Genomic DNA, 17,346 nt, shown 5'->3' with positions numbered 1-17,346 from the left:
ACATCTTGTCATTAGTGGTAAAAATCCTAGGCACACCGTGCCTTGGATCTTCTTTTTGCTGCAAAGGTCATTACCCTAACATTTTGCTTCTTCCTAGCTTCTCTGCAATTTTTCTGATAACTTCTTCTTCTTCTTTCTTCTATCTTCTTTTCTGATGGATGTGACAAACAAAAAAGAGAGAGAAGAGAGAGTAGAAACAAATCATTGATTGTTAGATTAAATAAAATTGAAATCACACTCACAATCCTCAATACATAAAGTAATGTGTGGAGCAATTAATGCCATCAAATCAATTTTAATTTTCCTTTTCAGTTGCCAATGTATAAATTTAATTCAAGTAAAATTTGAATTCCTCTTCTCAATTGGGAGTAGGTAACTGAACCATGCTTTAACAAAATTTGACCCATTTGTTTATAATTGCCGTATGGTTTCCTTGGGTCATTTCCTTCGTTATTTGTTTTATCAACATGGGCCTATTATTTAGGCTTTTCTTCATTTCAAATTTCAGCCCCTAATATTTGAATTAATTTTGCCCAAGGTTGAATTTTTTTCGATGATCCATTTGGGCCAATTTGGTTTTCTTTTATTTCAAAGCACACTCACTTATATTAATTTTGCACATGGCTTGATTAATAACAAGTTGGGCTCATATTGCCTTTTGACCCAATATGAAATTAAATTGCTTACCTGCACACTTGAACAAAAAATCATCAAACAATCTATTAGAAATTATTAAATAAAATACTTAATAATAATTTTAATAATTTTCTAATTTACATTTTAATAATGTTTGATTATCATTTCAGTTTTTCAAACTCAACAAATTGTAATATTAGCTTTTAAATGTAATTAAGAATAATATAGTTATATATTAAGTGATGAAAGATTACAACTGTATCTATAACAATCACTTTAACTGTCATAAATAATAAAAAAATAACATAAATACGTGTATACCTAAATATATATCTCTCATTTTGAAATATCTATTTATATTCCTAGTATAACTATTTTAAAGAAATTGAATTGTTATAATATATTAAAATAGAATTTGAAATAATCTCCTATCTTTAATCTTTTAAAGAAATTATTTTAATTTTTTTAATTAAATTATTTTTTAATCCTTTGACTTCTACTTCTCATGTCTCATTATTGTAACTTAGAATTTTTTTTTTATTTTTTTTCTTACTTTTATGGCATTTTTTTAGATTACTCTATACTTTTTATATTCTCTTATTCTTTACTTTTATAATGGATACTATATGATTTCAATAGTAAAGTTAATTATATTTAATAGGTATAAATTGAATAATAATACATAATTTATCCTCTTTTTTTCATACTCATTGCTTTTTATATTTAGTTTATAAATCAACATTCACTTTACACTTTTTCTTTATCCTCGTTTCACATCATCTCATATCTCTCGTTCTTTTTCCTCCATTTTTTTTTAATGTTTTACATATGTATTTGAAGAATTTGATTGAAGACCACAACTCTTCTTTTTAGTTTGCTAATAATGTGGATTAGGTAATAAAGTCTTAAAACACTAGACTTTTACAAAAAAAAATTTAACTTTTTAATTTTTGGTCTAATTGTATTCATTAATTGTATTATTCATATATCATTTTTTTCAATAATTTATATTTTTAATATCATTTAGTTGTAATATTGTTAAAAATACATGACATTATCGTGAGTCATGAAAAATAAAATTAAAAAATTAAATGTTAATTTCAACTGCAAATCATATCCTTTATAATTGTATTTTATTTTTTTATTTTTAATTTAATTGTGCTCATTAATTGTATCATCGATATATTATTTTTTTTCTTTTTAATAATTTATATATTTTAATAGAAAAAAGATCCTTTAAAATGGCAATGTTAATAAAGTGGTAAAGATGCTTTAAAGTGACAATACAACTTTAGAGGAATCGAATACATTTTAATATCATTTAATTCTAATATTGTTGAAAATACGTTATATTATTGTGAGTCCATGTAATTCTTTGCCTTGAAAATATAAACTTTGCAGATTGAAGCAAAACCTTGTCATTGGAGCATGGCCAGAAACAATTCAGAGGAGGCAAATGCAACAAGGCTTGCCGAACTAGTGAATCAAAGATTCGAAGATAATCAAAATTCAACTCCCAAGATACAAAGAGTTCCTCTATTCTTGCGTCAAAATCCACACTTCTACAGGTACTGCACACCCAAGATGATATCATTTGGTCCCATCCATCACAGCAACCAAAATCTGAAGCAACAAGGACAACACTTGAAACTTCAATGGACATCCCTCTACATTGAACAATACAGGAAACTACCTACTTTTAACGGTAACAAACAAACCGCCGCAAATTAGTTGTTCGGAATTGTACAAAATAACATAGAGGAAATAAAGGAACTCTTCTCTAAGGATGTGCTTGAAGGCTATTGTAACAATGAACTGATATGGATGTTGTTTGAAGATGGATGTTCTTATCTCTTTTGCTTGGAGAATTTTGACATTGAGCATCCAGAAGCTCTGAATCTAAAGGTTGATCAATGGATGCATATTTGGCGAGATATGACCTTGCTAGAGAACCAACTTCCAGTGAAGCTGTTGAAGCTGCTCAGCACACAAAAAGGATCTGATTTAGAGAATTTACTCTACAATTTTGTTACAATGGGTGCTGTAAAGAGGAACTGTACCGTGATGATTAGACTTGCATATACAGCTGAATCAGTTCATCATCTGCTGGGTTTTGTTCGATCTTACTTTGTTGGTGAAAGTGAAATGGAGACTGAGAAAATAGGAAGTGATTTGATGGCTCATCTTCCTCTTCTTCCTCATCCTTGGCAAACTTACAAGAACGTCCGTGATCTTAAAAAATCTGGGATTCGAGTTGCGAAGGCAAAGAGTCCTGAATGGAAATGGAATAACTTGTCTTTCACGTCAAGATGGTTTAGCGGCAGATTGAGACTTCCTGTTTATGTAAACAATGATGTTACGCCTTATTTCTTTCGAAACTTGATTGCATATGAGATGTGTCCGGACTTTTGTAGCAGCTTCGAATGCTGTTCGTTCTTTTCTTTCATGGATTCTTTGATTGATGATGCTGAGGCTGTGAAGGAACTTAGATCAGCTGGTGTTATCCAAAATTTGCTTAAGAGCGATCAAGAACTGGCGAATTTTCTTAATGATATTGGCCATGAGTTGCCCACTAAAATATTTAATCATCTGAGGAGCAATGCTGCCCCCTTTCAGCAAGAAATATGTTGAAGTCAAGTTTCAAATAGAAAGACATTACTCAAACAAATGGAGGACTTAGTTGGCTGAAGCACGCAGTACTTATTTCAATTCTCCATGGTCTTTGCTTGCTTTTCTGGCTGCGTTTACAGCATTAATTCTCACTTTTTTCAAACATGGTATGCCGTGCATTCTAAAGATCAGTGAAAACTTGTTCGGTAACACAAGCTTTTTCCATATGTAAAGGAAAAAACAATTACAACCTCTTGTTTAATGCAAAGATTACAACACTACTATTCTAATTTAAATCCCTATTTGGTAAATAGCACGTGTTAGTACTGAATAACATAAAGAATTAGTTGCACGTCAAAGAAAATTAGAAGGAGTGAGAGTTTATAAGATGAGAGACCATTAACGTGATGCCGTTAAGGTTTTGAGTGTTCAGAATCTCTGAATCTAAATCTATTTTCTTAATTTCTGGATGATGGGTTCAGAAATCAGAATCCCAATAGAATGGTTGAAAAAGTTAACTGAAGAGAGATATATAGTAGTCTTTTCTGTCATTATTTGAATTTTTCTGTTTGGAATGAAAATGAGTTAACCCTTAATAAACAATACTATACAAGCTTTAATTACAAACATGTTTTTCCATTACATAAGGAATCAAATAATGCCAATGAGTATGGGTCTCACACACACAAATAATAGATAGAAAACAACTCGAGATACACGCTTTTTTTTGTCTAAGATTCTTAGATGCAAATCATGATCAGTGTGGGTCACACACACACATACACTGATAAACGGACCCTTATTATTTAAATGTGGTAACTAATTTTTAGGAGAATGTATGGTATACCATGTTTGAAGAACAGCCAGAAAGTGAACTAAAATTTATAGTCTCATTGTTATTGTCAATGCAATAAAAAAGACTAAGACTCATCAAATTAAGCCCAAACTTATGTGCTTTCAAGATAAGGGTGATCTGTTATTACGGGAGATTTGGGTGTGCTTTGATGCTAACTTAGTTGAAAATATTCCATATCCTATTCATAGATCTCCAGGTGTTATTTTATGCAAAAAAAAAGTCTAATTCCATTATAATACCCGTGTAATGTTTGTTTGAATCCAAATATTATTATTATTAAGTGTGAAAAATAGGGATCAATTATTGATTCCCCATAAATAAATATGCTTGTATTCAGTTGATCTATGCTCTTTAGGCGTTTTTGATGATTTGTATTCTTTTCTTTACTATTCCCTTTTTGATTATCTGAAATTCCTTTATTATTTCATTTGTTGTTATTACGCATTTAGCAATTTGTCAATTTACTGTTCTATTAAATTTTGATTTTGAATTGTACGTGGTATCTTATCATCTTATATTCTCTATTTTGGTTTCTTTCTGATGTCTCTATAGTGGCCTAACCTGGCTTATGGATGCTTTAATTCCATTATGCTTCAGCATACTCAATGGCAGAATGTTGACATTAAGTGTCTAGAATCCTTGAATCTAAATCTATTTTCTTAATTTTGGATGATGGGTTTAGAAATCAGAATCCCAACAGGATGTTTGAAAAAGTTAACTGAAGAGAGATATGTAGTAGTCTATTCTGCCATTATTTGAATTTTGCTGTTAGGAATCAAAATGAGTTAACCCTTAACAAACAATACCATACAAGCTTGAATTACAAACATGTTTTCCATTACATAAGGAATCAAATAATGCCAATGAGTATGGGTCTCTCACACAGAAATAATAGATAGAAAACAACTCGAGGTACACGCTTTTTTTTGTCTAAGATTCTTAGATGCAAACCATGATAAGTGTGGGTCACACACAGACACATACAGGGACCCTTGTTATTTAAATGTGGTAACTAATTTTTAAGAGGATGTATAGTATACCATGTTTGAAGAACAGCGAGAATTAATCCTGAAAGTGCAGCCAGAAAAGCAAGCAGAGACCAGGGAGAACTGAAATAAGTACTCTGTGTTTCAGCCAGAAAAGTTCTCCATCTACTCGAGTAATGTTCCTGAATTTGACGCCTCACTTGGATATATTTCTTACTAATGGGGATAGCATCGGTTGTGTATATTTGATTGAACATTTTAGCGGGGAAGTGATGCCCAATATCATTAAAGAATTTGGCCACTTCCTCATCACTCTCAACCAAATTTTGGATAACACCAGCTGATCTAAGCTCCTTCACATCCTCAGCATTATCTATCAAGGAATCCATGAAAGAAAGGTAACAACAACATTCGAAGCTGTTGCGAAAGTCCGGACACATCTCGTATGCAATCAAGTTTCGAAAAAAGTAAGGCGTGACACTGCTGAATACCCACAAAGGAAGTGTCAATTCTCCACCAAACCTCTTGTTTACCTTAACCTGGATCCCTGATTTTTTCAGATCACGTATGTTCTTGTAAGTTTGCCAAACTAGGGAGGAACGAGGACGAGGACGAGGACGAGGACAAGGCATCTGAATACCACCATTTTGGTTTGGGATATTCTGTTCAATCTCTGTATGAAAGTAGGAGGAGCGAAGAAAATCAAGTATATGATTTCTTATAGGGATTGTGATCGATGTCATTCTTCTCCGCTTTCCTTCGCCCATGCTCATAAAATTTGTGATTAAATACTCCAAGTCAGCACCTTGTGTTTTGCTCAGCAGTTGCAGCAGTTTAATTGGAAGTTGGTTTTCCAGCAATGGAATATCTCTGCCAATATACATCAGTTGATCAAGCTTTAGATTCAGTTCTTCTGGATGTTGAGCATTAACGTGGTCCATGTAATAGAGCAAAGAACATCCATCCTCAAGCAGCATCCAAGTCAGTTCTTCATCATTATACCCTTCAATTACATCCTCAGCAAACAGCTCCTTTAGTTCCACAATGTTATCTCCTACAACTCCATACAAATAGTTTGCTGCTTCTTGCTTGTTACCATTACAAGGACCTACTTCTTTACTGTATTCTTCAATGTAGAGGGATGTCCATTGAGATTTCAAGTGTTGACCTTGTTGCTTCAGATTTTTGTTGCCATGATGAATGGGACCAAATGATATCATTGTGGGTATGCAATACTCGTAGAAGCTGGTTTTTTGACGCCAAAAAAGAGGAACTCTTTGTATCTTGGGAGTTGAAGAAATTTGATTATTATGATCAAATGTTTGATTCAGTAATTGGGCAAGCTTTGCTTCCCTTCCCACCTTTGCATCCTCTGCCATTGCAAATGATGCAGCAACACTTGACGTTATTTAATTTGTAAGCTGCTCGCACCACAAACAAAAAATCAACATTTATTAACACTCCAAATTATTATTTTAGTATAGTATTTTTTATCAACTCATGTAATCGGTGCGTGTGTATTTAGTTTAGGAAAGAACTTTATTTTTACATTGCCAAATTCTTATGTCTAATATCATCTTTTATTTTGTTAGTGTATTATGTAAAATCATATTAGATATATATAAAAATAAAATTGGTCTTACATCAAATAGACAATATTACTTTAATGAAAAATCAATATGAATTTGTCGCCTGTATAAATATTTTGATAGAATAATTAAAAATAATATAAAGTTTAAATTGAGATTAAAAGTAGTATTAGAGTTCTAATAGGAGAAGAAATATACATCTATCACTAAAAAGTATATATGTACGTCATCGTTTTATAAACAATTAAGGATGCAAATCAATAATTTAATGAAAAGAAAGCAAGGAATGCAAAAGAATGGTTTCTGAGTTAAATAATTAATAACAAAAGAAAAAGGTTTATAGGAAGATAGAAGAATAGGGTCATAACTTGCCTTGTAATGACAGGAGAGAGAAGTTTGGACACATATATCATTGGAGAAATTAGTAATTGGAGAAGCATGCATCTATCTATATAGGAGAGCCTACACACTCATTTATATACTTCATTTTAGGTTGCTCGATTGGCTTTATTTTATTCTCTATATACGGACATCCTTTACCCTTCTAAGCAAGCAATGTGGTGCCATGCTTAATTAGGTAAAAACTTTACACTAGTTTGATTTAAAACTAACGTTTTGAAAATTGAGCTGGCTATTAAACTCTTTTTTTTTTTTTGGTGACTTGCTATTAAACTCTTTTGGTTATTAATTTATTAGTTTAAAAATTTAATTGTGGTTAAACTAAAATAATCAAATTTTAATAAAATAATATATAAAATTACAAATAATCATATAAAAATGTGATTATATTAAAAGTACGATATCAATTAAAATCTTATAATCTCATGTAACAACAAAAATATCCAAATAAAATATTGAATTATATATATATATATAACAACAAAATATATTTAATTATATATATATTAAATTATAATACAAAAATCAAATAACAAAAAAAAATATTTAAATAAAATTTTTAATTATATAACAAAAAAGCATCAACTAATTTAATCAAGATTCAACCGTATAAATGTCGGATTATAACAAAATAAAATATTTATATATTTAATTGTATATATTAGATTATAAATAAAGATTAAAAAATCTAAGATAATAAGTTATAAAATAATTAAAAAACTATTTAAATATAATTCTAATGAACTAGTTATCTATTTTATTAATTGTTATAACTCAAATATTATTTTTATATATTTTAATCTACGTCTAATAAAATAAACCAAAAATAAAACAAATAAAAAAATGTAATTTTCCATTTGTTCTGTTTTTGGTGGTCCGTGGTTTGTAGTTGGATTTTCGTGATTGTCTAAAAAGAATGGAAGTAATGTTAATAATGGGCATATGCCCAAAAGGCCTACCAACATAACTTATAACTTTGGAAAATCAGCCGCCCCTTTTCTATTATAGTTGAGCTATACATTCAAGTATTTTTAGTAATTAAATTTAATTAAATTGATTTAAATTTAATAAAAATTATTTTTATTACATCAGCATGTATTACATATGCATTTCAATAACACAAAATATATTATTTTTTTGCTTTTATCTTTTTTTTCTCTTCCTTCTTATTCTTTTAAATTCGTACACGTAAGTTTTTTTTTTTTTTCTTTTTTTTTGCACACGCAGATTCTTCTTTTTCTTCTCTTTTGTTATTATCATCACCAAGGCTGCGTTTGTTTTTAGAGACAGGACAGAACATGACACTGAAACAGAGACAATAAGACGGAGACACTAAAAATGATCTTTTGTGTATTGTGTTTGGATACAATGGACAAGACACTAATGTAATGTCTAGTATTATATTTGGATACACATGGACAAGACTAAAATATTATATGAAATGACTAAAATAGCCCTGTGATTTCAAATTTTCTACATCAATACAAATTAATTTAATAAAAAATGAGAGTACGTAGGAGTACAGACGGAACTTGAAAAAAATATTTAAAGAGGCAAAAAATTTTAATAAAAAAATATATTAGTATTTATATTAAAATAAAATTTATAAATATAATTATTTTATTTTAAAATTTATTATTAATATGTAGGAATACATATGGTTAATGATGGTTTCAGTGGCTAAGAGAAGGGGGGTTGAATCTTAGCCCCTTTTTCTGTTGCTAACACTTGCTGAACTCAGATGAGACTTTTTTGTTTCAGCTCGTCTTTGGACACGAGACTTTTTATTTTGTCTCGTCACTTGCCACGAGACTTTTTGTTTTGTCTCGTCACTTGGCACGAGACATTTCAGTTTTTTGCTCCTGTGCAGTAGAAAATGGAAATGGAGTAGAAGAGAAGAAAGATTACACCCAGATATATCCTGGTTCAGCTGCTAAGTGCAGTGCAGCCTACATCCAGTCTCCATCACAACAATGATGGAATTTCACTATAATCAACCTGATTACAAACTGTAAAGTGCTAACCCAACTTACAAGGGGATTCCCACAGAATCATGAAACACAACATAGATGAACAAAGGAACTCTAAGACATCTATGGCTTTTTCTTTTAATTTTGCACTCTCTGCCTTTTTCCGCTCTATGGCTTTTTCATACAAACCTCACTTGTTTGCCTTTTTCCATGAGACTCAAGACATGACAAAATTAAACAGAAAAATACTAAACAGAATACATTGAAGGAGAAGAGAAAACTGTTAGCTCAGGTAGCTCTGAGAACTCTGTGCCTTGCACTCTCAAATTTTCTCCTTGCTTCAAACAGTGGTTGTTCACCCTTAATATAGAAGAGAGAAGCCTCCACTTATTGAAGCTAAAACCGAACCAACTTCTTCCTCCTTCAACACAGAACCGGTTCGGCCACACAGAGAGAGAAGAGATAACCATGTAAAACCCAACATGCAATTACCTCTAGTCCTTCCTTGATCATCACCCTTCATCAATCCGAGCTCTCCATCCTTGGCTTGCTCTCCAAGATGGATTTCTGGCCCTTGATGCTTCATGATGATAATGACTTCATCTGCTTCAATCTCTGCCTTAACCATCACTTCGCCACTCTAGCTACTCCCTGTGGTGGTTAAACAGAATCAAAGACAAGCCATGCTTCAAGAATCTCCTCCATGCTGGCCGAATCTTCAACGTCCATTTTTTAACATGAAAGGCTCAAGATACCTCACCAAATCTAACCAAATATGGTGAATATCTCAGTCACAGCTCATTTTTATTTTAGTATGTTTTCTTGCCATCATTAGCTTGATGGTCTTGATGCATGCAACTTCTTCCTTTTCTTGGTTGATGAGCATAGCGTTCATAGCTTCCTGGACAAGGACCGAAGGAAGAAGAAGAAAGAGATGAGAGAGAATGTGAAGTTAAAGTAAAAGCAATTAAATGAAACTGAAACATATTGATAGATTGCTTTTACTTCCCTTGCTTTGAGTAGCGTATAGCATTAATCATAATGATTCCATATCAAATCAAAGTCAAGTTCTCTCTCATGTTTCCAATGTTAGCTTATTAAGTTTTGAAATCCATTCTTAGCAAGTAATGGAATCCGTTGAAAAGCATGAAGCCTATTTGCTTTCTTAGTTTCGGACCAGGCTTGGAACCATTCATCACTAATAAGACTTGGGCTTGTAGTATTGAAATTAAAGCTGGCCCAATTAGTTAACATTTGCTTTCCTGATGAATTTTGTTTCGGATCAAGCATGAGAAAATTAATCATGGGCTTGGTTGTAACAACATTAAGCTTGGCCCATCAATAAAAATTCAGCCACTTGTTATAAACCATGCATCAAGGCTGATTGTTGGGCTTAAACTAAAGGCTCATTTTTCGGCCCAACATAAAATCTGCACAACAAAATTATTAATTAAGCAAATATGAATTAAGATAAAATTAATAATTTTGTAGTTAAATATTTTAATAATGTTTGTTCATCATCAAACTTAAATAAGAGTTTTCCAAACTCATCAATCTCCCCCTTGATGACAAACATTATTAAAATTGAAATGGAAAGAAATTTAGAGATTGAGTAAAGAATACTCCCTTTGAATTTGAATTTCTCCCCCTTTCTAAATGTCACATTGCTCCCCCTTGATGTATGCTTATTTTACCAAGGGAAGCACTAACCTATAACATTTGAATCAAGCTTCAAGAACAATGTTATTTAGCATATTATAAGATGCTAAATGCTTGATTTATGAGCAGTTTTAATTGATAATCAAAACTCATTTGATATCATAAACTGATTTACTGCTCAAACAATTTCATACATAAAAAATGTCCAAATATTTTTCAAACATTTCTGTTAGTATATCAGAGCAAAACAAAATGATAGAAAATTATTTGAAGTACACATGATCAAAACAAGGCAGTTTTAATACATTACACAATTTAAAGGAACTGCCAAAAATAAGTTTTCAATCCAACAAGTTTATCAATGATGAATTAACAGCCAGGCATTAAAAATAAATCAAACATCATTGTAAACCAAATGCCAAATGAGTATTAACTAATCATGATAAACCAAATGCAACTTAAGCAGCAACCATAGTGAATGCAATTACAACATGCATTCTTTGAACAAGGGTGATCATGAATTTTCAATTTTGAAAATTTCATCCCCTGTTCCCCTGTTTTTCCAGCCCCTGTTTCGTTCCAATTTCAATTTTGGAATCCTAAATTTCCTCCCCCCTTTTGTCATCATGGGGGCACCTGCACAAAACATGATCAAACACAGCAAGATATTCAAGGTAAAGTAGCAAGAGTATATCACAGTATTCTAGAGATTATCCTAGAGCAGTGAGTATCAAGTCATGCTCATACAAAAAACAGATTGAGCCTAATGGAGCCAATATCAAACAGAGTAAAAATCACTAATCATCAGAAAAGTTAATTTCTTCTTCTTCAGTATTTTCTTCACTGTCATCTCCCAAATCTTCTTTAAAACGTTCCACCATCAGATTGACCCTGTCTTTGCAATTCTTCCAAGCTTTCTCACTCTCATAAGCTTGCTTGCGGGCTTCTTTGTGGGACCGAAACATCAAGTCTGCCATGTTCGAAAATTCTCCCAAAATCTGTTTGATGGACTTGATTGTTTTGGAAGATTCTGGTCTGCTTTCATAGTCACTATCCAATGCAGCAGATTTTCGCCCTTTGGTTTCCTTAGTTGCTCCTCCTCCTCTGATTGAAGACACCTTGTTTTCTACAGCCTCATTTAACAAATCAACTTTAAAGTACTCAAATATTCTAGTTAAAAACATACCATAAGGCAGGTTAGCCTTTCTGGTACTTCTAACAGAATCCCACATGTGCCTAATCATAATATAACCAAAGGATATAGGAGTAGAGGTAACCAAAGCAAATAAGATGAGACAGTCAGAAAATGTTACTCAGTTGTGTGAGCCGCTTTGGGGAGTCAGAATATGAGTGATGATGCGGTGAAGCAGGGAATTAACCGGTTCTAGAGCTTTGTGTGTTGGAATGGTGCCATGCAATCCAGAAAGGTTCTCACAAATGTGCTTGAGAATAGTCTTGTATGGAGCACCAACTTGTGTGTCCCATTTTTCCACCATGTATGCTCGCGGTCCTTCATCCTTGAACCCAAGGGCCGCTCCAATTGTCTCAGCATCAAGGGCTATTTGAACCCTTTTGACGTAGGAATGAAGGGTGCCGTCAATGAGCCGCATATTGACATAAAACTCTCGAACAAGACCAGGGTAGACTGGTTTCTGGATGAGAAGCAGAGGCTTCCAGTTGAGGAGTTCAAACAGAGAGGAGATATTGATACCCTTGTTGGTGAGATTTTCAAGGCTAACAAGATAGGTTGTGCACAAATGACGCTTCTCCATAACCTCTTTATGAAACTCAAAAGAGGTGCAAGAGTTAAATCTGCTTGGATCAAAGTGGGAGTGTGTCTTGCCATACTTGTCTCTGAATTTCATAGATTCCAAGTTTGGAGGTTCAGTAGTGTCATTGAGTGCAAATCCCTGATTCTTCTGGGAGCTTTTTCCAGGAGTAGTCCGCTTCGGTGATGAGGGTGGAGGTGAAGGAATGGGAGAAGCATGAGATTCTTGCTCTTCTTCCTCTTGGGGCTCCTTGTTCTTCCTGTTTCGTCCTCTTCCGGAACTCTTTTGTGCCACTACCTTTCTTCTCATGGCTTCGGTTTGTTTGGTTGGAGGTGAGGGAGAGGATGAGGAAGTAGAATGTATGTGGATGTGAGTGTGAGTTTGGAGTGTTGATGGTTTTTGAGAAAGAAGAATTCTTTCACTCTTTCTTGGCGCGGTTTTCTTTTTCATGGTAATGGGGGAATGAAATATGAAAGGTTGGGGGTGATAACCAAATTGAGTGGGAGAGAGAGAGACAAGGTGGGTGAACACATTTAATGAGGTTTGGAAAGAGAATATGGAGAGAGTAATGACCATTAGTGGACGGTTAATGACCATAATGGGTGGTTATTATCCAAAAAAATGATTTCCCTTTTAACTTTTGAAATCCAAAACTGAAAAGTTGTTGCCTTAAATCAAGGGATTAGATGGAGAAAGGGATTTGATTTAACAATAACCACTTCCAAGAGGATATGATGACACAAGGAAGAAGATTCTTATTTGCATAGTGAGATAACTAACAAAACTGTTATGGTGGGGTCAAGAAATTTTGGTGGGGCCCATAAAATTTTGAATTTTGCGTTGCCTCCCCCTTGACCACAGCTCTTCCATCATGCCATTATTTTTATCTCGTCCAAACCTACGAGCAAAACTGAACAGAGTCACAAATTCACAGATTTTCAATAAAACTTAAATCAAACATTCCCAAACTTTTTCTCAAGGTACAGAATCTGTCTTCACAGAGGAGTTTTGTAAAAATATCAGCAATTTGGTCTTCAGATTTTACAAATTGAATATCAATAGTACCCTTTTGCACATGTTCCCTAATAAAATGATATTTTATCTCAATGTGCTTTGTTCTTGAGTGCAGAACAGGATTTTTTGATATATTTATTGCACTCATATTATCACAAAATAAGGGTATACTATTGATTTTTAATTTGTAATCTTCCAATTGTGTTTTTAACCAAATTAATTGAGTGCAACATGCAGATGCGGAAATGTATTCTGCTTCATCAGTGGATAAAGCCACTGTGGCTTGTTTCTTGCTTGACCACATGTTGAGTGAGCTTCCAAGGAAGCAACATATGCCGGACGTGCTTCTTCTATCCACTCTATCTCCCGCATAATCTGCATCACAAAACCCTACTGCACAAAAGTTATCAGATTTAGGATACCACAATCCATAATCACAAGTTCCCTTGATGTATCTAATGATGCGCTTAACGGCCGTAAGATGGGATTCTTTTGGGTGAGATTGAAACCTTGAACATACACCCACACTTTGGACGATATCCGGTCTAGAGGAGGTAAGGTACATGAGTGAACCTATCATTCCCCTATACCTTGTTTCATCCACATCTTGACCATCATCATCCTTTTCAAGTTTTGTGTTGGGATGCATTGGTGTACCCATTGATTTGGAATTTTCTAGGCTAAACTTTTTGATAAGTTCTTTTGCATACTTTTCTTGGTAAATAAAAGTACCACTAGGAGTTTGTTTAATTTGGAGGCCAAGAAAGAAAGTAAGCTCTCCCATTAAACTCATTTCAAACTCACTAGTCATGAGTTTTCCAAACTCTTCACATAAGGAAATGTTGGCCGAACCAAATACAATGTCATCAACATAAACTTGAACAAGGAGTATATCATCATTAGATGCTTTAATGAATAAAGTAGTGTCGGTGGTACCCCTTTGAAATTTATTTTCCAACAAGAAGGCACTAAGCCTTTCATACCAAGCTCTTGGAGCTTGTCTAAGACCATAAAGAGCCTTAGTTAATTTGAAAATATGATTTGAAAACTCTTTATGTTCAAAACCGGGGGGTTGTGCCACACACACTTCTCTATCAATAAAGCCATTAAGGAAAGCACATTTAACATCCATTTGAAACATTTTGAAACCTTTATGGGCGGCATAGGCAAGAAGCAACCGAATTGCTTCCATTCTAGCTACCGGAGCAAAAGACTCATCAAAATCTATACCCTCTTCTTGATCGTAACCTTGGGCCACTAATCTAGCCATGTTTGATGTAAGACATAAATAAAAAAAATTATAATTGATAGATAGACAATATATTAAATTTATTTTTTTAATATTTTTTAATATATATTAGTTATAATTTATTGATATAGAATTATAGATTATGTTCCTATTATTTGAGCCAGCTCGTGAACTCGAGCCAACTCGTGAGCTCGAGCCAGCTCGTAAACTTTCGTTGAGTTGAGCTTGAGCTTACGAAATAGGCTCAATTGTTAATGAGTCGAGCCGTGAGTCAAGCTTAATTTTTGTGAGCCGAGCTTGAGCTTGATCTAACTCGACTCAGCTCGGCTCACTTCTAGCCGTACTAACATCTTTATTGTTTCTGATTTTTTTCGGTGTTATCATTAAATAATTTCAGTTTATTTTTTAGTTTATTTCGGTTTATTTGTAAAATAATTTCGAATCATTTATGTGTTAACTGAGGCTCAACTAATGCTGCTGATAATTATTATATATCATTAATCACTGATATCACAAAAAAGCACTTGCCAATACGTGGAAAATATGCTTCAATTCTCTCTATAAATTAGACTTCTCACTAGGCTCACATTGTTCATACATATATAGATACACTAGAAGAGTAAGAGAGATACAGTGTATTAACGAAAAAGTTCCTGAATTTTTCATTTTCTGGTTTACTGCCCACCAACTCTCTTATGTGCTATCATATATGCTTTTTTTTTTCAAATGAACATCAATTAAACTAAAAAATGAATCGACAATACTTAAAGAATAAAAAATTTTGTCAATACTTACGAGCAGCATCAAGTGAACAGTTCAATTAGCATACATATGAACCGAAATTAGTTTCGATTTGAACAAACAGTTAAAAAGACTCAATCATTAACAAAAACACATCAAATTCATTTTTGGATCCAAATAAACCTCAATTAAGCTAAGAAATAAATCAAAATTACTTAAGGAATAAAAAATTTAGTCAATACTTAATAGCAGAATCAAGTGAACCTCAATTAATACACAAATGAAGCGAAATAAATTAAGAAATAAACCGAAATTATTTAATGATAACAGCAAAAAAGATCAGAACGAACCAATATAGATGTTTGCAAAATATCAGTGTTATTGGTGATAAAGATAACGAAAAAAAAGAAAAAAAAAAGAAGAAGTCGCAACATTGAAGAAGAAGAAGAAGCGTGTGTGAATTTGGAAGAAGAAAACGAAGAAAGAGGAGGAGAAGAAAAAGGAAAGAAAAAAAACCTACGTGCGCGAATTTGGAAGAAGAAGAAGATCAGATTAAGAAGTAGAAAGAGGAGAAGAAGATGAGAAAGGAGAAGAAAACGAGAAACGAGAAAGAAAAGGAAAAAAAGGCGCGTGATTTAAAAAGTTGTTATAACAACTTAGTTAAATTTAGTTAAGTATTTTACTTAGATGTAGAATTTTATTCTTTCTATTATAAGTTCAAAATTTATTAAATGTTTAAATGTACCAAATTAATGAATGGATATATAATTGGAAAAAGTATTAAAATGAGAGTAATGCTAGGTAGACAAAAAAATAACCAGAACTTACTTTATTTAGCATTCATTAATTGTCGTAACAATTAATGAATATTAAATAAGGGAACTTATGACTGTTTTTGGCTGATTTTCTTTGGTTACCAAACATTTCCGATTGAATAAAGAGTGTACGAGTTAAATCTCAATTTGGCCCCTAAAATTTAGCTCGATGCTCAGAATGACCCTCACAATTTCGTTGGCCCCAATTAGAACCCCTAAATTTGCAATTGTGGCTCCAACTTGCCCCTGCAATCATCTCCGTCACTAGAATGCTGATTTGATGCAATTGCATGACACGGTGGATACTACTTAAATGACGGCGCACTGGTTTCGCGTCCAAACCCTTTGGAAACCACGTTATTTCAGTTTTTTGTGGGTTAAAACTCTCTTTCTTTCCACTATGACGATCATAAGTTGCTAAACATTAAGAAAACCTTTACACTACGTGGTTTCCAAAGGGTTTGCGCGCGAAACTAATGCGTCGTCGTTTAAGTAGTGTCTACCATATCACGCAATTGCGCTAGATCAGCATTTCGGTGACGGAGATGATCGCAGGGACAAGTTGGAGCCACAATTGTAAATTTGAGGGTTCTAATTGAGGCCAACAAAATTGTGGAGGTCATTTTGAGCATCAGACCAAATTTCAGGGGTCAAATTGAGATTTAACTCAAGAGTGTACTTGTCCAATTTTAAATGTTCATATAAATCACAATAATTTATTGCAATCTTATAGTTACGTTATTTATAACACAAAACAAGTAGTACTTATTAGATAAATGTATGTGTATTTTTAAAGATCATATATTTAAAGATCCGAGGCTCATAGTATCAGTCATTTTGTTAATTAACACGGTAAACACGTAGTTTGGATCGATTATAACACTTAGTATAAGATTTTTATCAAAACATCCTTGTTTATTAAGTTATATTATAGTACTATATAAGTATATATCATTTATTGTTCCTTAATACATCTTTTATTAGAGGCAGTTTTGTTTGAAAAAATTTCAGATTATTTTAGCCACAATTCTCTTGATACCTTTTCTTTTTCTT

General features: G+C 32.9%; 2 protein-coding genes across 2 annotated transcripts; one reads left to right on the top strand and one right to left on the bottom strand.

Annotated features, from left to right (window-relative positions):
• Positions 1 to 2,064: 2,064 nt before the first annotated feature.
• LOC112776030 (uncharacterized) lies at positions 2,065 to 3,267 on the top strand. The gene is made up of 2 exons (XM_025819981.1): positions 2,065 to 2,341; positions 2,474 to 3,267. The coding sequence occupies exons 1-2, from the start codon at positions 2,065 to 2,067 to the stop codon at positions 3,265 to 3,267; spliced, it is 1,071 nt and encodes a 356-aa protein (XP_025675766.1).
• A 1,847-nt stretch (positions 3,268 to 5,114) lies between these two features.
• Positions 5,115 to 6,467, bottom strand: LOC112779810 (UPF0481 protein At3g47200). The gene has a single exon (XM_029295481.1). The coding sequence runs from the start codon at positions 6,465 to 6,467 to the stop codon at positions 5,115 to 5,117; it is 1,353 nt and encodes a 450-aa protein (XP_029151314.1).
• Positions 6,468 to 17,346: the final 10,879 nt, after the last annotated feature.

Source organism: Arachis hypogaea, chromosome 19, assembly GCF_003086295.3.
Source record: "Arachis hypogaea cultivar Tifrunner chromosome 19, arahy.Tifrunner.gnm2.J5K5, whole genome shotgun sequence".
Taxonomy (NCBI): Eukaryota; Viridiplantae; Streptophyta; class Magnoliopsida; order Fabales; family Fabaceae; genus Arachis; species Arachis hypogaea.
The sequence above is the reverse complement of the archived record's forward strand: the minus strand, read 5'-3'. Positions and strand labels throughout refer to the sequence as shown.

Bases quoted from the DNA above. Each gene is read 5' to 3' on its own strand.
- LOC112776030 (XM_025819981.1), top strand. From the start codon at position 2,065: ATGGCCAGAAACAATTCAGAGGAGGCAAATGCAACAAGGCTTGCCGAA. The intron at 2,342-2,473 runs GTAACAAACAAA...TGTTGTTTGAAG, and splicing joins GAAACTACCTACTTTTAACG to ATGGATGTTCTTATCTCTTT.
- LOC112779810 (XM_029295481.1), bottom strand. From the start codon at position 6,467: ATGGCAGAGGATGCAAAGGTGGGAAGGGAAGCAAAGCTTGCCCAATTA.